The sequence below is a fragment of the Myxocyprinus asiaticus genome, chromosome 10 (assembly GCF_019703515.2).
Source record: "Myxocyprinus asiaticus isolate MX2 ecotype Aquarium Trade chromosome 10, UBuf_Myxa_2, whole genome shotgun sequence".
NCBI classification, from domain to species: Eukaryota; Metazoa; Chordata; class Actinopteri; order Cypriniformes; family Catostomidae; genus Myxocyprinus; species Myxocyprinus asiaticus.
The window spans coordinates 6,228,540-6,254,025 of NC_059353.1; the positions used below are offsets into that span (position 1 = coordinate 6,228,540).

Sequence of the window (25,486 nt, forward strand, 5' to 3'; positions counted from 1 at the left end):
GCTTATAAAAATCTTCACTTCGGTTCTGATGAAGAAGTAAAGACATACACATCTGAAATGGCTTAAAGGTGAGTCAATCATGAGAGTATTTTACATTTTTGGGTGAAGTATTCCTTTGAATGTGGAAATGTATGTTTCTGATACATTTTTCAGAACAGTAAAAATTATAACAAATAAAACATATTGGAAATATGTTTATGATTTGATTGTACTACCATTTTATTAACCTATGATGATGAGCCAGTTGCAAAAGTTCTCAAGTCAGCAGTACACTTATCCAGCGCAAGCAGTCCTGGAGTCATACTGGAAATATGCATGCAACTATTTTTATTTTTTATTTTATTTATTTATTTTGTATTAAAACATGCAAAAACCTTTCAGTCAAGAGATTTAAATACATTTTACTATTGAGTATTGTGCATGCAGGAACAGAAAGGTGGCAAATTGCAATCTCATGAGAAAGGAGTAAAAGTACCCTTTTAACAGTAACGACCCTGTTCTGAGTCGCCCTCCAAGACAAAGAGCAACAAATACACCAGATCCTGAGTCCCCAGTTCTGTGAGTTAGGAGGAAATAACTGAAACATCCTTGTTCTGAGTCTCCCATCCAGAGAGACACAATACACCAAGTTCTGTTTCTCAGTATAACTGAACCCTAGATCACAGGTGACTGTCGGATCCTTGGCACCGGTGTAATAGACTCTGAACATCTCTCCACTATAGCAGGCTCCGTCTCCCTGCACACCTGGACTACCCTCGGCCACTTGATGAACCAACAGGACCCCCCAATCATAACTCACACACATACCAGTTTGAGGAACATCTGTTTACTGATGACGAAAATAAAAGAAAATACAATTCCTTATGGCTGCGTGTTATTGCTGCAGACCAACATTTATCTAAATGAAATATAAAATGTAATTAATATTTTCACGGCGTCCTGAGGTAAAGCACGTGAATAGGCATGGCCTAATGAGGGCTTGTGAAAATACACATAAAACATGAAATCTTTGTTACAACATACATTAAAACCTTTAAAGACTAGTTAAATTAAGTTATAAACACTCAGTAAATCTAATTAAAACACAATATAAAATCACAAAAATACCAAATACACAAGACAGAGCAAAAATGCTCATACCCACAGCACAGACAGCTCGCCTCGACTGTTGGGGTATGGCAGCCTGGAAGCAAGACAAATATGGCCATCTGCAGTTTCACGCTAGCCACTAGTGAGCACCATACCCATTTTTAAATGAGATAGCTGCTTTATTCAGGGGGATTCACAATTCAATTAACATAAAATAAACATACATTTTAACTCTGTTACATCCGCTCACAAGAAAAAGGAGACAATAACAGTACCACTCCACATTCTGAGTCTACGGCCATCAAGGTTGGAAGCACTAGCAGATCATCCACGTTCTGAGTCTCCCATCCAGAGAAAGAGGAGACAAAAGAAACGACCCTATATTGAGTCTCCTTTTCAAAGAGAAGAGGGAGACAATAACAGAAATACCCGCAACAAGGTTAAGCTCTCACGAGTCAACCTTCTCTGCATGGATCCTCACAGTGCTCCAGGAGATCAGCATTCCTCAGCGATTTTAGTTCAAGGCTGTTAAAAAGGAATACAGCTTCTTTCCCACTAGCACAACCAGTGGAACACATCGCCATCACCGAGCTTATCACTTGATCAAGCGGAACGTAAATATCACTATCCAAACTTTTTACCAGAGACCTTGTCATTAGTGTATATTACCAGCTTATGATTATCTAATGTTCTTTAGATTGCATAACCTGTTTATTTAATGTCTAGCAAATAATCTTATTTGTTTAACTAGAAATAAGATATTCACCTTATTAGTTAACAGAAAACTTTTCATAAGATAATAGCAATACTTTACTATAGCAACATCCAACTCAACCACTTGCAACTTTCTATCCTATGCACTTTATTCTCTTCTCATTTTTGTAGTTGTTATTAGATATTCTTGTTTATCTTTTTGTAAACAAAATTCATAATGTGTGAACAGGGGGCCTGGGTAGCTCAGCGAGTACTTACACTGACTACAACCCCTGGAGTCACGAGTTTGAATCCTGAAAAAAGTTTACATACACTGTTCAATGATTATTAAAATCCAAGGAAGTCATCTTCCTCACTTTCTTCTGCAGAAATATTCAACACTCTTTGACGTTCAATTTTATCAAGTTCTGTTTGTGTTTTAACATCACTAAATCCCTTGAATTCCTCTTCTTCCACGAAAAGGTCTGAGATCTTTTGATTTTCCTTTTCCCCTTTCACTTTAGTATCAGCATCACTTAGTTCTTGCAGTTCTGCAGCTGAAGGGTAGCAAGGTTTTATCCGTGACACATGCACAATACGACCATCTTCTCCAGTATCCTCCAATACAATTTCATAGTTAAGAGGACCCTTTTTTTGTACAATTCAGTACGAACCTTGCCATTTGGGGGCAAGTTTAGCAGAAAATTATTTTTCCGCCTCGAAATAAGGGTAGGTTCGTAACCAAACTCTGTCTTGCTCCTCATACTTACTTTTTCTTCTATCCTTGTCATAATTTTGTTTCTGATGTCTTTTAGCTTTATGTAGGTTTTTACTGACAAACTCCTGCATTCTACTCAGTTTCTCCACTTGAGCATAGACTGAAGAATTGGGAGTACATTCCCTGGGCTGTAACAAGACATCAAGGGGACCTCGCAGTGGTCTATTCAAATTCAACTCAGCTGGGGTCACACCAATCGATTCATGAACAGCAGAATTCAAGGCAAATCAGAACTCAGGTAAGTCTTTATCCCACTGTTTATGATTATTGCCAATGTACATAGAGATCATTGTTTTCAATGTACGATTTCTCCTCTCAGTCATATTGGTCTGTGGATGATAGGCAGTCATTCGTTTTGGAGAAACATTCCACTGTTTACACGTCTCTTCAAAGAGAGCGGAAACAAACTGAGAACCTTGATCAGACAGAATAAAATCAGGTACTCCCCATCTAGTGAAGATGTCCTTTGTCATTATTCTGACAACTGATTCTGCAGTGGCCTGTCGAAGAGGGAATAGCTCCACCCAATGTGTATAATAATCCACAAACACTAAAAGGTAAATATTCCGATTAGGACTTCGTGGAAAAGGGCTCATAATGTCAACTCCTAACATTTCCCATGGTCGAAGTACATCAGTCTGTTGTAACTTCCCTGCCAATCCTCTACATTCAGGTTTGTACAGCTGACACTGCTGGCAACAACGAACATATTCTACAACATCAGGATTCATTTTGGGCCAATATACAAGAGTCTTCAGCCTTTTGTAAGTTCTAAAACATCCTAGATGTCCAGATAATGGATCTTCGTGGAAGTTCTGAAGGAGTTTAGAATGATGAGAAGTAAGAATGTAAATCTGATAGATGGTTGTGTGGTAATTGCACTCTATAGACCTTGTCTTACAAGTTAGTAAATGTGGTGATAGAATTTACAGTAACAGGTTGTCCAGTATCCATGATGGTCATATAGAGAGATTGGATATCTGGATCATTTTGTTTTGCCTTCCATATCTCCTCATCAGGGACTTGCAAGTCCTTGGATACTTCATTCTTGGTTGATAGCAAAGTAGCACAGCTTGCACATCCTGAAAATGCTGTTCAATGGTGGGGGATTAAATAATGATGTCATCCAAATATATAAAGCAGATGGTACCATGAAATTCCCCCAAAACCAGTTCCATCAACTGTTGAAAGGTTGCAGGAGCATTTTTGTTTTTTTGTAATTAACATTTTTATTGATTCATATGTATATGACAGTAGAAAAAACTCAACACATATATAAAGAATCAACATTTTACATTTAAACCCTACTAATACAATCCCACCCTGACCCCTAACGAACACCCCTGTGGTCCCACATATCACACACACACAATTAAAAAAAAAACAAACAAAAAAAACAAATTTTATATATATATATATATATATATATATATATATATATATATATATATATATACACACACATATACATACATACATACACATATACACACATATATACATATACATATATACATACACATACATACACAAATAAATAAAATAATAATAAACATACATGATTAAACTAAACTACACTCTCCACATCCCCTCCCTGAGAGTCCCCCAAAAAAACTAAATATTTGCCCCATTTTTTAGCAAATAAGTCCCTAAACCCCAGCCTTCTACTTACCGCCTCTTCAAATGCAGCTACCCTCCCCATTTCCACACACCACTCCGAAAAAGAGGGTGCTCCACTTGACTTCCAACCCCTTAAAATTACTTGCCTGCCAATCATGAGGCTGGTCATAACCCAGTTTTTTATGTGATTATCCCCTAAATGCATGACCGCCCCATCACCCAAAATACAGAGTCTGGGACAGAGCAAAACCTGAGTGTTCAAAACATCACACAAATACCTCTGAACCCTCAACCAAAACTCCTGGATCCTAACACCCCTAACATCTTAGTCCACACTCCATCCTCTAATACCAAATTCAAATCTTTTTCCCATACTCTCTTGAGAGAAGTCAAGGCTCCATCCCCCAGACTCTGAATTAGTAGGGAGTAATACACTGATGCTTCATGGCCTTTTCCAAAAGCAGCAATCACCTCTCCCAAAGCACCTGCCGCTTTAGGGGGTGCGTGCCACTCCCAAAAACAGCGCAGAGTAGGTGGCGAAGTTGTAAATACTTATAAAACTGAGATCTGGGAATGCCAAAATGTTGAACCAAATTTTCAAAAGGTCTCAATACTCCACCCGCATACAGGTCAACAAGTGTATTAACCCCCCTCAAAATCCAATCTGACCAACAAAAAGGGGACTTATTAATACATAGTTTAGGGTTCAGCCATATGCTCGAGGCTGCATTTAAATAAATATCCGAATTAAACACTCTGGACACTTTTGTCCATAACGAGTGCAAATGCAAAATAACAGGGTGCGACTTAACCTCTCCGGCTAGTTTGATCGAAAGGCTTTGCAGTGGTGAGATAGGGGCAAGAACTTCCTTTTCAATACAAAACCAGGGAGGGGCTCTCTCAGGTGGAAGAGACCAATGAGCCAAATGTCTAAGACTGAATGCATAATAATAAAACAAAATCTTGGGTTGGCCTAACCCACCTTTTTCAATTGGCCTATGTAGCTTATTGAAATTTAACCTGGGGCGCTTACCATTCCAAATGAAGGACTTCGCTATGCTTTCAAATTGCTTGAAATAAGAGAGGGGGACATCTACAGGGAGAGACTGAAGCAGGTAGTTGAATTTTGGAATACAATTCATTTTAATAACATTAACCTTCCGAATCATCGATAAATGTAATGAAGCCCACCTGCCCACATTGCTCGAAAACCTTTTTATTAAAGGGTCAAAATTAACTCTAACTAAATCAGACAAATTTGCTGGGAATAAAATCTCCAAATACTTTATGCCCTGTTTGGGCCACTGGAAGGCGCCCGGCTGGAAAGCCGTTTCTGGGCAGTATGCTGTCAGCGCCAAAGCTTCAGATTTAGACCAATTGACTTTGTATCCTGAGAATTTGAAAAAGGAATTAATAATTCTGTGGAGGCAAGGCATAGATCTAGTGGGGTCAGAGACAAATAATAAAATATCATCTGCATAAAGCAGAAGCTTATGCGCCACACTTCCCGCTGTCACCCCTGGAAAATCATCCTCCTTTCTTATCGCGGCTGCTAATGGTTCCAGGGCAAGACAGAACAATAATGGGGAAAGAGGGCAACCCTGCCGAGTGCCCCTACTCAGAGTAAAATAATCTGAAATTAACCCATTTGTTTGCACCGCTGCTACAGGGTGTTTATAAAGTAACTTAATCCAACCAATAAATGTACTCCCGAACCCATACATTTCCAAAATCTTAAAAAGATAATCCCATTCTACCATATCAAATGCCTTTTCAGCGTCAAGTGAGATGGCAGCGACCGGAGACTGTTCATTCACCACTGACCACATGATATTGATGAGACGCCTGATGTTATCAGAAGAGCTGCGGCCCCGAATAAACCCCACCTGATCTATATGTATAAGAGATGTCATAACTTTACTTAATCGGTTAGCCAAACTTTTTGACAATATTTTTACATCTAGTTGGATCAGGGAGATTGGATGGTAATTTTTACACTCGCTTGGATCTTTGTCCTTTTTAAGAATCAGACTGATCCGGGCTTGTGTCGTGGTTGGAGGAAGTTTTCCCTTCTTTAATGATTCAGTATAAACTTCTAACAAAAGTTGAGCCAGTTCTGTAGCATAGGATCTAAAAAATTCTGTGGCAAAACCATCTTGCTAGTAGGTAGGGACTTAATTACCTCGTCAAGCTCCTCCAAGGTTATCTCAGAATCAAGAGAGTTTTCTTGCTCAATCGTCAGTTTAGGAAGATCTAATGGTTCCACAAAGTTTCTAATATCTTCATCAGTAGACGAAGGCGTGGAACTATAAAGATCAATATAGAATTCTTTAAAGGCATTATTAATATCAATGGCTGAAGTAAAAATTTCACCACCAGCAGATTTCACTGAGGGAATGATAGAAAGAGACTCTCTCTGCTTTATTTATCTAGCCAAAAGCTTCCCTGCTTTGCCACCCGACTCAAAGTATGAATGCCCTGAATAACCAAAACTCCACTTTCCGTGACAAAATAGTATTATATCTATATTTAAATCAGGTCAATTCTCTGAGGCCATCAGCTGACATACGGCGCTTTAGCTCTGCCTCGGCACTTTTAATATTCTCTTCCAACTCCACAAGTTCTCGTGCTTTGGATTTTTTAATGAATGAGGCATACTGTATGATCCGACCCCTAAGAACCGCTTTAAGTGCCTCCCAAGCCACGCCCACAGAGGATACTAAGGACCAGTTGGTCTCCATATAAACATTGATTTTGGTCTTTAACTTTTGTTGGAAATCATGATTTTGAGGAAGGGATACATTAAAGCGCCAACTATATGATTTCTTTTTCTCTATATGTGGCATCACCTCTAAACTCACCAGGGCGCGATCTGAGACTAAAATGTTTCCAATTGAGCAATCAACAACAGATGAAATTAGGGATTTGGATATTTTAAAAAAAATCTATTCTAGAATAAATCTTATGGACTGATGAAAAAAATGTATAGTCCCTACAAGATGGGTTCAAAAGTCTCCAAATATCTGCAAGACCAAGATTTTTACACATCCTGTGAAGTGTCAAGGTTGCTCTAGGGGGTTAACACACTTTTGCTTCACTGTGATCAAGGACTGAGTCCATCAAAAGATTAAAGTCTCCTCGCAATATTATATCATGAGGGGTGCCAGCGGCTTGCAACATCACTTCAAGATCTATAAAAAAGCCCTGATCATCAGCGTTAGGTGCATAAATATTAGCCAAAATCAGACTTTGCCCTTGAATTTCAGCTAAAACATTAATTACTCTTCCTAATTTATCTTTAATCTGTATGAGACTTTGAATTGTAGATGTTTATTAATCAATATAATGACTCCCTTGCTCTTACTTGAGCCAGCACTAAAGAAAATATGTCCACCCCATATCTTCCCAAATTTTTCAGCTTCCTGCAGGGAGAGATGTGTTTCTTGAAGAAACACTATATCATATTTCTTACGTTTAAGAAAAGTAATAAACTTCCTTCTTTTTATGGGGTGTCCCAACCCATTCACATTCCATGTGGAGAGAAACAGTACACTCATATTAACAACTGACATATTGATATAATAAAAAAAAAAAATTGTGTGTGAAAAACAAAATTATACAGACCACATTCCCCATTAGTGAAACAATCAACCCCCGAACACCCATCCCCCCCCCACCCTGAACAAAACAAACAGAAAAAAGAAAAACATGCGCATTAACCCTGCGCACTAAAGTGCCAACCGGCAACAATCCCTCTAAACTCAAAAGGTCCATGAATACCCATGAGTCCCCACGACAACAATCTGTGAAGCAAAATTACATAACAGAAAATATATTGTGAAATAAACCCAGTCAATAGGAAGAATGAACACAAAGAATGTGTAGATTCATTCACAGAACTGTTTTAAAGGTGTGATCTTCCACAAAACAACTTCCAGCTGATATAAAACCATTCAGTTTCCTCGGACAGACAAACAAATGTTCAGTGAGCCAGCTGTTATGAGTTCAACGGATGACGTAATCATTCCATTGTCTCGTAAAAATACTCAAAACAAACTACATCCAGCAGGAGGAATAAGCACAAAGAACGAACAGATTAATCCACAGCTGTTCCAAAGGAGTGTTATTCAATAGAACAAGCTCCAGCCGCTAGGCGGAACCAATACAAAAAGAAACAAAACCGGCATCCCGTTTCCCCGGATGGTCAAGTCAATTCACTCGGAGGCTGCATAAAAGTATATACCATGACTTACACAATCCATCAACTTTATAAAAGACATCCTTTGTGTGAGCATGTAGATATTTTGCAGTCATCCGTAGTGTCCACTCTCAATCTGTCCGGGAACTTCAATGCAAATGTAATCTTTCATCAGTGCAAAAGTTTCTTTAAGGAAAAGTGTTATTCACAAAACAAGCTCCAGCCACTAGGCGGAGCCAACGCAAAAAACCCAAAATGTCGCCCAGCTTCCTCAAGAGTAAGTACAGCGAGTCAGGCCCACTCAAATGAGAAACATCCAATGGTTTACTCAGACATTGATTCTATAAAAGACATTGCCAGATTTGGACATGTAAATACTTTGTGACCGTTTTTCGTTTCTATTCTCAGTTTTGCTGGAAACATCAAAGCGAACGAGATATTTTTCTGATGTAAGAGTTTCTTACATCCCTTGAACCGATCGCCCTTTGTTGCAAAAACTTTGTTGTTCTCTCTTGTCGAACTCGCAAAGTCCAGGAACAAGAAAATATTATGGTTCTTCCAAGAAAGCTTCCCTTTGCTCCTCGCCTGGCGCAACACAAGATCTTTATCGGATGATCTCAGAAATCTGGCCAGAATCAATCTGGGCCTATCTCCCTCAGCAGATCTGTGAGCTGGCACTCTGTGAGCTCGCTCGATTTCCAGCTTGTGGCCTGTTATGTCGAGCAGACTCGGGAAAAACTCATCTAGGAATTTCACCATATATCTGCCCTCCTCATGTTCAGGAATTCCAACAATTCTGACATTATTCCTGCAGCTTCTATTCTCAAGATCTTCAAGTTTTACCAGGAGATGTTCCAAATCAACTTTGGTCACAGGTGGATTAGCGGTTAATTCCCTCTCCGAAGATTCCAGAAAATCGATTCGTTTTTCAACATCAGTCACTCTTGTACCTAACTTTGAGAATTTTATTTCCATCGCCGTGATCGATCGATGTATTACAGCGAGATCCTCCAAGTCAGCAAGAATCTTCGTCAACATCACCGACATGTTGGACAACTGACGCTGGATCTCCTCTGCCATCGCGCCATCCAAATCGAGTCCCCGGTCTGTAGGCCTGTCAGGGCCTTCATCCTGAACACATAAGTGTCTTTTAATGTCTCCAGAGCCCGAGGATTTTGACTTCTTTGCCATTTTTTGCAACAAAGGGCAAATGTGTAACTGGGTGTATCAAAATTCACCAAATTATAACATGAAAATAATCGAAAATTCAGCAAAGTGCACAGAGCTCGTCGCTCACACGTCTGCTCCTTGCATGGTGTCACGTGACTCCTGCAGAAGCATTTTTAAGTCCAAAGTGGAAAAAAACTGCTGCTCCCACCAGTGATTCCAGGATTTCCTGAATAGTAGGTAATGTGTAAGCATCTGTTTGAGAGACAGCGTTTAATTTCCAATAATCCACGCAAAATCTAAGTCCCCCTGTTTTCTTAGGTATCATAACCACAGAAGCAGCCCAGGCTGAAGATGAGAGTTCAATGATTTTATTTTCCAACATCTCACTAATTTGTTCTTTCATGATGCTCAATTTGGATGGGGAAACATGATAAGACTTTTGCTTAATGGGCATTTCTTGTGTCAGAAAGATTTTGTGAGTAAGCACATTAGTGCATCCCAGCTTTGTGGTACAAACATTAGCATTTGCATCTATTTGTGCAAAAAGATGTTGTTTTTCACACTCTTTTAAGTTGACATCATGGATGATGGGGTCAGGAGACTTAACAGATGCTTCCAGATCAGAAAACTCGGTTGAACAAGGAGCTATAGCAGAGAATAAGGCGACCTGTGATTCCATAGTCCACTCATGATGTTCTTTCTGGAAAACATGTTTTTCCTTATCATTCTGAAACCAATACATCCGATTCATAACATCAAGCTGCATTCCACTGAAAAAAAGGAAGTCAAGTCCGATAACAGCAGGAAAAACGATAGTCTGTGAGGATAAAACAACAACAGGTAAGGTACAAGATCTGTTGTGAAGTATAATTTCTACCTCTGTCCATCCTAAAGGCTGTCTAGCACCATCAGTCCATTGGTTCAATTCATCTGTAGGTGCTTTTAGTTTTTTCCAAAGACTGTCATTTAGCAATGTACACGAGGAACCAGTGTCAACGAAAACACCATCTTTCCATGTACCAATGGATATCGAAACAACCAGCTGTTGGGGATTTTACCTGTTAGAGATTTTACCTTTGGAAGAACGAGAATGAGTAAGAGTACTTACAGTAGGATGTTCTGTTCTTTTCTGGTAATTCTGAATAGATGAGGAGTGAGGTGCTTTATTATATGATCTATTTTTATTAGAAGATGTTAGTAGTGGACAAGTTGCAGGAGAGTGAGCACTTTTACAACACCAGCAAAGCACATTGGGAGTGGAATTGGAAACAATTGGTTGCGAAATGCTATGATGACTCGTAGAAGTATGTTGAGTTGTAGGTTGAGATTTTTTGACAAATTCTCTCCTCTGTTCATAGTTCCACTGATTTTCTCTATCCTTTTCAAGTTGTTGGCCCAAACGAACAAGTCCATCCACTGTAACCACACTACTACTTCTTAGTTGACTAGCCAGTTGAGGATTTGTGTTTTTCAAAATCATCTTTATAAATTTCCTCTTCCTCTACGTCAGATTTCCAACGTTTACAAAGAGATCAATACATATAAGCAAAATCACGTTTGCTCTCTCCTTCACCTTGTACTCAAGTTATTATTTGCTCTGCCAATTCATCTTCGTAATCCTAAGACAAAAAAGCAGGTCGAAACTTCTCAGGTGGTTCAAACACGTCCCAGGTGGTTATTTCCAATCGTGCCACATCCCACCAATCTCGAGCGGTCCCATGCAAAACATACCTGAGAGTAACAAAAAGCTCTTCCTGAGTGAGGGGTTGTAGAGCTAGATAATCATTACACTTTTCCAAATACAGCAAAGGATCTGCTGTAACTTCCATCCTACCAAAGTAAGGAAACTCAAGTTTAATTGGACTTTTACCAAGAGATCTTGTTTTTGTATCTTCATGCATGAAAGAATCATTATGTGACATGAGATCTCTTTCAGTAATATTCTGCATCATGGATTGCAGTCTGTGAGGGTTAGTTGTAGCTCCTGACTGAAAATCCATAGGAGATGGAAAAGTAGTTTGAACAGAAGCATCACCAAGAGCTTTGGTTTTTCATGGATTTAACTTCTTGAATGCTTTTATCCACCCGTTTTGTGAGAACAGATATTTCAGTTTCCAACTGATTTACAGTCTGCACCATTGGAGTCATAACAGCATTAATATCTTTCAGCACTTCAGAATGTAGGTGCTTCACACGCCAGTTTATGGTGGAAGTTATTTGATTCTGCAAATGTTCAACATGATTTCTCACAATCTGAGCTAATTCCATTTGCTTTTCATTCACAAGAGTGCTCATTCAATTCTTCTTTATATTTCTCTTGAGTGTCCAAGAGGGTTTCCATTTTTTTATTTACAACTGTGGAAAGATGCTTTTGAGAAAGAAGATTAGTTTCCACAGCTTGAAATGAAGAATCAGTATCTGACTTGTGAAGAACCCCTACAGGAGGAATATGATGTGGTTGTAAGGAGGGAAGAGTTAGAGAATCTCCACACAATTCCATATCCAAAAGAGAACATTGAGTACCATCAACTGGTATATTATCCAGACAATTTTCAAGTATTCATAAGTTAAACCGTCCCAAAGGAATCTAATAAATGTTCTTATCAATTTATATAATCCCTATCATATCCTGTTTCTTTGTTTTTTTTTTTTGTTTTTTTTTTTTTTTTGCAATTCAAATGACCCTTCACAAACCAGAGCAGGTAAAACAACATATATTCATATATTCATGAAGTGTAATACAAGTTCATAATACCCATACACAGATTCCACCAGTACAATAAATCCAAACATATCAAATAGAGACTACAATTCCAAACATATCGAATAAGCACTAAAAATACAAATCATGTACAAATTCATAACTCCTCAGTCTGTTCAAAATACTTTTAGGAATGCCCGTTGAGCTTGTGTATTGTTCAAAGCTTGAATTGTATCCAGTTCAAAATAAAGAAAACCCACCCCTAAATACAAATAAATGAAATACAATTAGCACAAAGTAACTATCGAATTTACAATATTCCATAAGAATGAACAACAGCAAAAAGAGAGTATCACTTACACTTTCCCTAGCATGACTGGTTTACCGTCAGTCTCCATTTAAGTCAGGTTAGGTGCACAATTTCTCTCCAAACACGGCTTCAGAGGGAGATTCAGACATTCCATGCACGGCTTCAGCAGGAGAGCAGGACATCAATGAGAGTAAATCGAACTGAGCCATGTTAAACGCCACCATGTCTCCTGACACTGGACATTTTTCTTTCTGCTATAGAAATTACATCACATCCACAACTTGTTATTTAAAGGGAAAAACCTCTTTTATTAGCGGAGTTCATCACATGAAGTTCGCTACAGGGTGTGCCAAGTGACTCCAGCCAGGTCTCCTAAGCAACCAAATTGGCCCGGTTGCTAGGGAGGGTAGAGTCAAATGGGGTAACCTCCTCATGGTTGCGATTAGTGGTTCTCACTCTCATTGGGGTGCGTAAGTTGTGCGTGGATTGCGGAGAGTAGCATGAGCCTCCACATGCTGGGAGTCTCAGCGGTGTCATGCATAACGAGCCACGTGATAAGATGTGCGGATTGACTGTCTCAGAAGCAGAGGCAACTGAGAATTGTCCTCCATCACCCAGATTGAGGTGAGTAACCACGCCACCACGAGGACCTACTAAGTAGTGGGAACTGGGCATTCCAAATTGGGGAGAAAAGGGGATATATATATATATATATATATATATATATATATATATATATACACACATATACATACAATTGTGCTCAAAAGTTTGCATACCCTGGCAGAAATTGGCATTGGCATTGATTTTGAAAATATGACTGATCGTGTCTTTTATTTAAGGATAGTGATCATATGAAGCCATTTGTTATCACATAGTTGTTTGGCTCCTTTTTAAATCATAATGGTAACAGAAATCACCCTGTGCCTTGATTGTGGCTGAAATCTTTCTTGGTCTACCTGACCTTTGCTTGGTATCAAGAGATGCCTGAATTTTCCACTTCTTAATAAGTGATTGAACAGTACTGACTGGCATTTTCAAGGCTTTGGATATCTTTTTATATCCTTTTCCATCTTTATAAAGTTCCATTACCTTGTTACGCAGGTCTTTTGACAGTTCTTTTCTGCTCCCCATGGGCCAGTATCTAGCCTGCTCAGTGCATCCACGTGAGAGCTAACAAACTCATTGACTATTTATACACAGACACTAATTGCAATTTAAAAAGCCACAGGTGTGGGAAATTAACCTTTAATTGCCATTTAAACCTGTGTGTGTCACCTTGTGTGTCTGTAACAAGGCCAAACATTCAAAGGTATGTAAACTTTTGATCAGGGCCATTTGGGTGATTTCTGTTATCATTATGATTTAAAAAGGAGCCAAACAACTATGTGATAATAAATGGCTTCATATGATCACTATCCTTAAATAAAAGAGTTTTGTTTTTTTTTTTGTTTTTTTTTTTGCATGATCAGTCATATTTTCAAAATCAATGCCAAAATTTCACAATTTCTGCCAAGGTATGCAAACTTTTGAGCACAACAGTATATATATATATATATATATATATATATATATATATATATATATATATATATTATGTGTGAACAGTGCTTAAATTGGAAGGAAAAAAGTGCAGGTACTCTCCTTTGGGGGTTAGGTTACCTAACACAAAATAAAACTGTTAATATTATGCATTTATTTACATTATAATAGTATGTAATTACATTAAAATAGGTATTTAATTAACATTTGAGTCTGGCTATAAATTCCTTCTTAAAATCTGGCTGAAGAACAAATATGACCTCACTCCTTCAACTAACAAATAGGTTTTGATTAACTTTACTTTGAAAATGAAAGCATACAATGTAGGTTTATTGTTTATTAAATCTAAGGAAGAATATTTATTTAGGCATAAGTCTGTATCTTTGACCATATCAACCCACACAAGAGAACAATGGCAATCTAATGTAGAACTCTCTTTTTACACAAAATAAGGTAGCATGAAAAAAACAAAAAGAGCATTGTGTCTGTTTTTATTATTATTATTATTATTATTATCTTTCCCATTCAATGAGGGGACAATTAGCCTTTCTTGTCCTGCACACATGAATTTGCACACAGGAGCCACATACTTCTGCAGATAATAAATAATCATAAGAAACGATGAACAAACTGATTTGATGATGTTCAGGATTGTGAACGCTGACACACACCTGTATACAACTAAGCACTGTCAGGATTTATGCATAGGCAAGTTCAGTGACACTTCACAATCTTTTTATGAGCACTACAGAAAATAACTGAAAATAAAAAGCACATTTTCCTATTTATTTTAATTGAAGGTTCGGTTTTCATCATTGATTTATCTTTTGTGGAAAAAGGTTGTGCATATGAGCTGACATCACCTCTGTAACAGCTTTGACATTTCAGACACAGTCTGTAGTTTTAACTGCACCCTGCAGCTAAACAATTTGCATAAATACATTTGATTAAATAAGACTTGATAAAATGCACTCACCTAAAAGTTGCTGGTTCATGTTTTGGAGAAGAGTGTTACTGAACTATGGCCAGACAAGCTTTAACACGCACGCTCCTCCAGAACTGGACCACGGATCGCTTGACTAGCACAGATGCTGTTGCACGTGTTGTTAAACTCACCGCTGAGTTTTGCACAGAGATGGCTCGGATGTTTACCTCCGCAATTTTATCAAAATAATTTGGAAGTTCAGATAAAAGTGATTGGCTGGCCTCATCGCATCACTGACTTACATTAAATAAAGACATTACATCGTACTGGGAGACTCTGAGAAGTGGTGGTACGCAAGAAATACTGCGATACACTGTACCACGTACCGCTGCGTGTGTGAGGCTCTAAAGGTTAGGCAGAATTTCACAAAATCCTTCAGATTAACTAGATGATTAATCAGTTTACATATTTCTAATTTATTGAATGGTCCATTTGGATCATTCTTATACTGTTAAGGGGAATTCCTTAGCTGGCGCCCTGGGTAAATGGAGGGAGGGGCCATCTGACATTCATACACATTCACACACTTACACCTTGGTGTCTTGTGTGAGGTCTACTACATAATTGAGTGGCCATGTGATTATCACTACACTGTTCTGATAAATGTTCAATGACCAACAGTAATGACTCTTCTGCCTTCAACTGCCTTCAACAGCCTGAACATGAGCTACTTTTTACATTTAGAACAACAATGTCGCAATTCTGTGAATATGAAATGGTTTGCTAGGCGTATATACAGAAGTATATCTATGAGGAATGAGATTGTGAGTGTCAGAGCTAAAGCAAAAGATGTGCCCTTTCAGAGGTGAAGTATGAATGCTGAAGAACATGCAGAGCAATAATAGGCCTGGCATTTCTCTGCACTATGATGCCTCTAAAAACGTTTGAGTAGAGTCTCCATTTAAGCTACAGCAAGGTTTAATGACTTTTTCTCCTCCAGAGAAGCTTATTGTTTCTGTCTAACAATTTATGGCAGGCTCTAGTGCGCAGGGGTACAGGGAATCGGCCTGCTTAAATGTGTTTTGTGATTTAAATGGTAATTCTGTTCAAATCAACATATTTTTGGCACCTCATGACCTTTTTGTGAAATTAATTCATGCCACTCAACTTTGTCTTGTGGCATTTAAAAATCACAGAGCCAAAAGCTAATTGCCAGAATTCAACTGCTCATAGAGCGTCTCCTCATTCAGGCCATGGCGCCGCACCCTGATACGATCCTTTAATTTGATTTTAATGTGTCCCTTATGTCTACCGGGTGTATGATGACTTTGATAATGATACAGCTGTCATCATCCCACGGTGAACTCTAATACTGGGACATGTTAATTGCTTTTGTGACATTCAACTCATTATTGTCTATTTCATTCTTATAAGGAAACGGGGAGGGTCTAAATTGCAATATTAAAATGAGTCAAACTCCAACTGATACTCAAACAGCTCACCGTTAGTTTTTATCATGCTGCGGCTGCACGATTCACACTTGATATTAAGCATACACAAGGAGAAACATAACGAGAATATTTTGAAGCGCTCACCCCAAAGGGCAGTAAATAGAAAAGTGACACAGCTCGTGCTCTTGTCTATTTAACTTATTCAGTTCTTCTGTTATATATATTCTGCCTGGAACAGCGAGGTTATTTTCCTCCAGGGTTCACAAGGCCAAGCTCTTTCATTTCAACAGAAAATTGTTTCTTAGGATTTCAATCTTAGGCAGCTCGATATGACAAAACAAAATATCAAGAACAATTATATTTCTTATCTGCCATATTTTCAGGGAATAAATAAAAGATCAGTGTAAATCTGAGTCAAGAGACATGGCGTGTGAGTTGGAGGAGTATTCAGAGAATCCATAGATGTCGGTTGGCCCAGGTGGACCAGGTCGGAATTACCTCTGCTCAGCAAATCAGCGGCTCGTTTGTCATCCTTGAAAATCAATTAGTAGGTTGCTGATAGCAGAAAGCAGATGGAATCTCCTTCCTGGGTGGATAAACAGCTGTATATAGAAGAGTAGAAAATATGCATCCTTGAGATATTTTCCTTTCCACCTATACTGTATAGTGACAATATACTGCTGTGATTCTCTATATAATGTCAGGAGAATAGACCATATCACAGTCCAACATAATGAATCCTTGGAAAATCTTCATTCTTCTTGTTTACAGTGAATTTCTGGCAACCACAGCTGCCAGTTTTTTTTACTGTAATTTAACAGGATTTTTTTTTTACAGTGTGTAGTAGTTACACTGTAAAAAACAAAACGCCTGTAGCTTAACATTAATGGGAAAAAATGTAAAAATGCTACAGTAAAACAGTTAATTGGTTAACTGGTATTTACCTTACCATATATTGTGAAAAATTATATTCAATTTGACAACATAATATGTGCATGTATTTTTTTTTTTTTTTTTTTGGCAAAATCCATCACATTTGACCCATCACATTTGATTATATTTTTATTGAAATATTTAAGTTTCTTCTTACTTTTGATATAACTTATGTACATTGGAGTGTTTAATGTAACTTTTCATGTTGCTAAGTAAAAATAATATTTTTTTAAATATAAAAAAATAACACTGTTTCTAGTACAAATATCCATTCCTGATATCAACAATTGAATTAAATTACTGAAAATGATTTTATTTATTTGTATAAATGGAAATGTATTTCAACATGTTTTGGTATTTCAGATATCTGGAAATAGATTTCCAATATCAATACATTGAAGATTAATTAAAGAAATCTTAAAAGGCTTTCTTACTGGTTGCAATTGCATATCTAATAATATATCTCAAATTAACATTGACACAACTGATATTCAAATGATCAGTATCAAAAATTAGCATTTTTACTAGATGTAATTCAATTGTTGTTATCAGGAAGAATATTTGCACTAATAACAATGTAATTATTGATAAAAGTTACTGTTTTTTACTAGTAAGTAAATTGTAGTTTACTAGTATCAGTACATTGCTTATATGTGAAATTAGAATTTTAACTAGTAAGAAATTAATTATAGATATCTGTAATTCCATTTTGAACAGGAGTGAATGACAGATTATTGTGAAATTCTACTAGTGAAAATACAAGAACAGACCTCAACAGTTATACTTTTACTACCTGGAATTCCATTTTTGATACCAAGAACGGGAGTTTCCAAAAATAATTATGTAATTTTTGATATCAAGTATTCACATTTTTACTAGTGTAAACCTAATTACTGATATCAACAATTAGTATTTTCAGTAGTGGTAATTCCATTGCTGATATCAAGAATTAGCATTTTAACTAGTGAAAATGTGATTGTAGATATATCCCATACTTAATTAAATGTCAAAAGGGCTCCTGGAAGTCACTCTTGATGAAATCTGAAAGCTGATTTTTTTTTAAATTATTATTATTTATTTTTTTACAGTAAATTTCTGGCACTCAGCTGCCAGTAATGTTTTTTCTCTTTTTTTTCTTTTTTCTTTGTGTGGTGGTAGCTATTGTTCTGTGACACAATCTCATAGAAGACCCCCCACAAAAATATGAATATTTTGAGTGTGTATTATTCTTAACTGAACATATATATCACATGTTGGCGTGAAGTATGAAAAAATTAGATTGAAGTATTTGAAATGAGAATCTTTCTATGCGAAAAAGTGAGGAAAGCATCAAGGTGGGTTCATATCTAATCACTCCACCTGCTTGTGAGAAATCTCCAATAAAACAAGCAATTGTGACACAATTTATCTTTGGGCTCTGGAAATGAAAGGGAATTCAAAACACACAAAATGATCTTACTGACAGCGCACTAGCAAGGTGTCAAATAAAATAAATTACATTGTGCAGCATGATGTAGTGGGGAGTTTGACTTCAAAATGAAACGCTCTGCATTTGGGGTTGGGCTACTGAGTGCCCACCTCACAAGTAATTCACCAACACTTGATCTACATCATATTTGCTGGGAAAGGTTCAAATGTCCTATTGACGGGTTATTTTTTCAGGAGCGCCAGGGTGCTGTCAGAGGTCAGAGAAAAGCGCAGTGTATTGGAATCAGGTAGCACTGTCCTGCTGACAGTGATGCATTGCTGTGCTCAGGGGGTCACATATCTGTAAACATGCATTATAAAATCACAAAGACAAATGTGAGAGACTGACCTGAGAGAGAAAGCGAGTGGGAATGTTTGTGTGTCAAGGGGCAGTGTTGCAAATGAACAGGGTCAAGTAATCAAGCTCAGTCAGGCTTGTGTGTCACTCCCGTTATCTAATACTGTCTGAAATGATCAATGAGCTAAAATAAAATGATCACAAGCTAAAATAGGTTGCCTAATGAAAATGGACTGTGTTTTAACACATTCTTTTCAATGTCTCCCAGTGTCAGAATGGATGGACCGTAGGCAGGGTGCAATGCGGGTAATACCACAGGCCACTAACAGCCTATTTCAGCCCGAGCACACAGATGCTCACTTGAGAAGGGTCACTTAACCGTTCAAGTGGCATGTCCACTGACCGGCAATTTCTTGACACAGATAACATCAGCTACAAGCAATGCATACCATGACCCTGTCCCCCTCAAATCCAGAACACCAAAATGTGCATAATGAATTTTAAAAAATTAAAAGCTGAAGTAGTCCTTCAGTCCTTAGGGGAGAAAAAAAAAAAAAATTGTTTAAAATGTTCACTCACATGAGATGAAGACTCCTAGAAAAAGGTGTTTTATTTTAAATGGGGTGGATGCCTCATCGTAGCTGTCATGTTAAGATCACATGACCAACTGAATACTACCAGAGGCTATTTAGCAGAGATGGGCCACTTCTATTAAAATGAATGGAAGTTGGAACACCCAATGGTCAACAGATGGAGAAAAGAAAGTCCCGCCTTACAAGTGAAAGAGCCAATAGAGCGCAACAGTCTGGTTCCAGAAGTAAAAATCCCATTAATTTAACCCATAGACTAATTGATTTTAAACAATAACTTATAAAACTTTAAAGACAGACCTACCGTTAGCTAGGAGGCTGTTCATTTATGGTGTATGTTTCCGTTGAAGCCACCCGTCTGCGTTATTTCAACTTCATTGTTTAAAAATGTTGTTTGATAGCGTAATACATGGTAAACAACTACATTACCCATGGTACAGCAGTGAAAGTTCCACCAATCAGAGAACTGCAGCCAACGAAACCAGCGAACGCACTTAACCGAGTCGGTCTCTCTTCACCCTTAATCTACTTATATATTTGTACATATTGGAATATTTTGAAATAAACGTTAAATAAATTTTTTCTAGACTTATAATCAACAACCTAAAATCAATAGTTTTATATATTCCCATTGTTTTTTATTCAGTGACATCATTTGCAATGCTTCATGGGATTGTAGTCCGTGCCCTCTTGAAAGACGGTAAGTACACAGCCTTGTACCTTTGTCTTTTTGTCCGATTTTCAAATAGTTTTTTTGCCTCAAAACAAAGTTTGTGATGTTGTGATTGACCTCGGAGCTCGTTAGTTTGGTTCATGGCTCACAACTCTTTTATGAAGAATTTCCTAAAGTCTATGGAAGAAATGAATAGGGAAAATACATCCAGAACCCAGATGGCTGAAAAAGTGGACAAGCACTGTTGCATTCTATTACCTTTTAGATACAGACATCACCTGTCAATCAACTTGAGAATGTGTATACAAGCCTGGAAAATTGTGTTTTTAGTGTAATCTGAGGTAAAGAAGCACTATTTATGATACCAGTACTGTCAGATTTGAATGCTGATTTGAAATATGTTATTTGATCGTAATCTTGACCAACCTTTTTGGAGATTTTAGCCCCATTCAAGTAGATAGGTGCTGCAAATGTATGCCGCTTGTTCACATAGAAAAATAGCTGCCCAGCCTGATGGCCGCCGACTTGCTAAGAAGACTTTGATACCCACTTATCTTGGTTTTGAGGGCTGCAACCTTCATGTGATTGTTGACAGTATAAAGTCCAGTGATGGACATGAACAAAAAATTATTTGTAGTAGGCTACATTAAGAATAAATTCTTAACCTGTTCCGGGTATTGAATTCAAGCTCTAATCTACAATCAAATCTACAGCATTTGTGGCATAATGTTGATTACTACAAACATATATTTTGTTCTTCCTTTTCTTTGAAAAAAGGACAAATGGAGGTTACAGTGAGGCAGTTTCAAAGCAAGTGATTGGGACCAATTTTTGGAGGGTTTGAAGGCAGAAATGTGAAGCTTATAATTGTATAAAAGCACTTCAATTCTTCTGTTAAAATTTGTGTATTATTTGAGCTGTAAAGTTGTTTAAATTATTTTTACGTTTTTTTTTTTAGGGTTTTAATGTTTATGGTGTTTCGTCATCATGGCAATGTAGTTGTATAGTAAAATTCGATATAACTTTACAAAGAAAAGGCAAGTAAACGAATTCGTCACTCTAAAATCATGTGAACATACATAGTGTTTACATATTATGGCTATACTGTTGACACAGTGAGTTTCATAAATTTACGGATTGGCCACATTCACTTCCATTGTATATGTGCCTCACTGTATTCCAGATTTTAACCTTTTTTTTTTTTTTTTTTTTAAAGGAGGGACAAGTCAAAATTATTTTTTTGTGGTAATCAACATTATGCCACAAATGATGTTGATTGAGCTTAACTTGTATTGAACCCCGAACATTCCTTTAAAATAAAATGAAATAAATATTGAATCAATCTTGAACCCTGTGTCTTAATCAGACAATAAAAGTCAACTCTCAACATCAGAAGTGTTTAAAAAAAATTTTTTTATTGAATTATTTCAAATTCCTCAGGCAAAACTAAAACAGCATTGCATTTTTGCTCAAAATGATATGCTTCATAATTACTAGACTATTCATTATATTTTTTTTTATTTTTATTATTATTATTATTAAGGCACATATGGCTGAAAACACTGACGGACTGTTTCTATGCAGTAATAAATAACCAGACATTCCTATGGCAGTACCTGTAAACATGGGACCGATCTCTCACAGCACCTAATGTATGCTACACTTTCATAACAGGCACCGAGCTGATATTAATGACTATAAATATTATAAATACTCTTTTGAACAGGACATTTTTGCATTATGTATTGTAAAATAAGAATATTATATAAATTCATTCACAAAACAGTGCTTCAAAAAGGAGGGTGAAATGAAATGCATGTTAATAGCTGCTTTTCTTGCCAACTAAGAGTAACAAACACCTGAAACTTCTGCATTCATGCTTTCACATAATATGTAAATGACACAAAATATGCATTGACTATGAAAGTCAGCAATGTAACATTATTACAACTATATCAGTTTTATAATTGGTAGTTTTACAACAAAAAAATAACCCTCACAAAACCCCCTAAACCATATCATTTTATACTGCACTTTACTTCACTGGCTTATGAAATAACACTGCAATTATAATAAGAAATTAAAATGACAGACACCAAATAAACTAAAAGGTGAAGAACAAAGAAAATTATCCTTCAAATGAAATCAAACGCACGCGCGCGCGCACGCACACACACACACACACACACACACACACACACACACAAAATGAATACAGGTTAGTATTGGCAAATTCTCTTACACTCTATTCAACTTCCATGGAGGACACATCCTGCTCGCCGTCTGATTTGTCAGGGAGGTCAGTGTGAGGTTCAGCAACTTCAGGCTTCTTCTCTTCTGATGGACTGTCTTCTGCATGGTGCTCCTCAGGTTCTGCCTTCACATGCTCTGGACTGGCTGCTTTACCCTCTAGTAAACAACCACAATGAGTACTTGTGTTAAAATAACTCTAGATTTACAAGAGATTTCATTTCATTGCTTAACTTTTAAAAGAATACCTTTAGGGACCTGGGACCTCATGCCAACCCCTTTACCTCATCCATTTTTTGGAGTTATATGCCAATATCTTTAGTATTGTTCAACCTTTCTCCTATGAAAGTCTAACAACAATAATAAAAAGAACAAAAATGCTAAAAAAAATAAAATAATTCCTAACTGTTTAATTACCAAAAGTGTAGGGTCTATAGTGACCCCAGATATGTAATAATGTTGCAATGTACACTACCGGTCAAAAGTTTTGAAACACTTACTCATTCTTTATTATATATTTTTTTCTTCACATTTTAGAATAATAGTAAAATCATCAAAACTATGGAATAACATAAATGGAACTATGGGAATTGTGTTGTGACTAAACAAAATCCAAAATAAATTAAAACTGTGTTATATTTTAGCATCTTCAAAGTAGTCACCCTTTGCCTAGAATTTGCAGACATGTACTCTTGACATTTTCTCAACCAACTTCTTGAGGTATCACCCTGGGATGATTTTTAAACAGTATTGAAGGAGTTCCCATCTATGTTGGGCACTTATTGGCTGCTTTTCTTTATTATTTGGTCCAAGTCATCAATTTCAAAAACTTTTATTTTTTAAATAAATGTTAGTTTTATAATGAAATAAATTAATATGTTGGCACAATTATATTTTTATCTACAAAACTAATTTCAAACATTTAAGCATACGCCTTCAGATCAAAAGATTTTTAAGATCATGAGAAACATTTCAGACAAGTGTTTCAAAATTTTGACCAGTAGTGTATATGTGTGCATAAATCTTATATATGATTATTTCATATCTAAGTTTACTATTACATTGTATCTTTTTCTTTGTTTAAAACAAGACAAATGAGTACTATATTCAGATAAATTTCTACTATATCACATTGATTTTCTGTGCAACAATGGTGAATCACCAATAGACAACAGTATTGTGAGAGGGGCTGAATCTTAGAAAAATGCAAAAATATTTTAGAATTAAATCTAAGGGTGAGAGTTAATTAGGGCCCTTTAAATAAAATGAAAATAAAACAATACAAGTTCAACATAACATTGCATTATTTTTATCAGATGAAGTGCCTAACAAATGTGAGATATTACTTAACCGTACATTATTATTATTTTATTTAGAATATTGTTATATATTATAATATTAAAATTATTATATATCATTATTACTAAACAGTAGGAATATATTTATGTTTTCTTTTTTAACTAAGTGACATGTATTTGACTAGTTTCTCACCTCTGGATAAGCAGTTCACTTTATGGCCCAGTGTGATTATTACAGCAAAGGCTGCGATTTAATGAAATATACATAGTCTGCATGTGCTGTGCGATTTAGAGTGAATGTTATACAAAAAGAGGAAGAACATTCATTGCTAACCAGCAACCAGACGGACAACAAATGGAAGAAAATAATAAAATCAAGTTCAAATTAAGAAATTTAAAGCTGTCACTAAATTCCAGAGAGGTGTCAAATTTAAACAGAGCGCATACACACACACACACACACACACACACACACACACACACACACTCTTGCTACATCACACTCTCATGAGCACATAATAACAGAAGAGGGAGCAAGGAATGTGTGTGAGAGTGGCAGGTAGAAACACAAGGTAAAGCCCTACTAAATAAGCAGCACTGCAGGGGGGGAAATAAAAGACTCTAAAGCCTTTGATCACCTCTCAGATCTGCTCTCAAGACACAGCAGCATATCAGCAAATGTCCCCGAAGAGGCCAAGAGCAGCTGTAATACACACACGAGCACGCACACACACACGCGAGCACGCACACACACTGCTCAAAACGTCCTGCACGTCTCCACCTCTCATACACTCACAACGCCAAACCTGCAGTAAACACAAATCCGGCCCTTCCAAAATCCTCCTTAAATACGGAGCAAAACTCCACATCCCTTTTGAGAATATCAGGAGTATCTAAACATCATCTCCTCCTGCTGCTCAGGTGAACTCTGGTGATGATCTGGTACCTGGGGCAGGTGGAGGAGCAGACAGGTCTGTCTCCATGGCAACATCAGGGGGGTCTTGGCTCATCTTGGTTTCTGCACTAAATTCTGGGAGACGTGGGGCCTGGGGACGTGTCTTCCGGGCAGGGTTCAGGAAATAACAGTAGGCACATCTGAATGCTAAAATGATTTTAAAAAAAAACTAAATTCATCTGAATGATCCTTAGACACATACAGTAAACATATATTAAAAGAAAAAAAACAGCACAAAGATGCGTTAACGCATCAAAGAGATGGTCAACACCGGTTTACAGTCCTGAAAATGCTCAGTATGTCGTTTATCTTAGCAGAGAAAGGTTAGCATGACAAACAGAGTGCTGCATATTTATCTAAATCTTACCAATATATTCAAACTCTTCTTTTAAAGCCATGCCATTATGAGACAAACAATGTTGGCATATCAGAGCGTATCTGAAACAAAAAGAGATAACATTTGAACTACCAACATGACATTTTTTTTTTTTTCCAAAAATTCAATCAGCTACATTATTACTTTTAAACAGAATATGAAATCCAAA

The 25,486-nt window shown here is 37.0% G+C and overlaps 1 protein-coding gene and 1 long non-coding RNA gene across 2 annotated transcripts in view; both read right to left on the reverse strand.

The window, feature by feature from the left end:
- Positions 1 to 20,961, reverse strand: part of LOC127447435 (uncharacterized) — a 40,374-nt gene extending 19,413 nt beyond the window's left edge. The window contains exons 1-2 of the long non-coding RNA XR_007898385.1: positions 20,865 to 20,961; positions 16,976 to 17,079 (exon numbers count right to left, since the gene is read on the reverse strand). This is a non-coding gene — a long non-coding RNA (uncharacterized LOC127447435). The remainder of the gene's footprint in view (positions 1 to 16,975; positions 17,080 to 20,864) is intronic.
- Positions 20,962 to 21,832: 871 nt separating this feature from the next.
- The window catches only part of LOC127447425 (endoplasmic reticulum junction formation protein lunapark-A-like), a 29,950-nt gene continuing 26,296 nt past the window's right edge, over positions 21,833 to 25,486 (reverse strand). The window contains exons 11-13 of the mRNA XM_051709306.1: positions 25,309 to 25,379; positions 24,933 to 25,088; positions 21,833 to 22,847 (exon numbers count right to left, since the gene is read on the reverse strand). Of these exons, the coding sequence (XP_051565266.1) occupies positions 22,684 to 22,847; positions 24,933 to 25,088; positions 25,309 to 25,379 (391 nt within the window). The 3' untranslated portion in view covers positions 21,833 to 22,683. The remainder of the gene's footprint in view (positions 22,848 to 24,932; positions 25,089 to 25,308; positions 25,380 to 25,486) is intronic.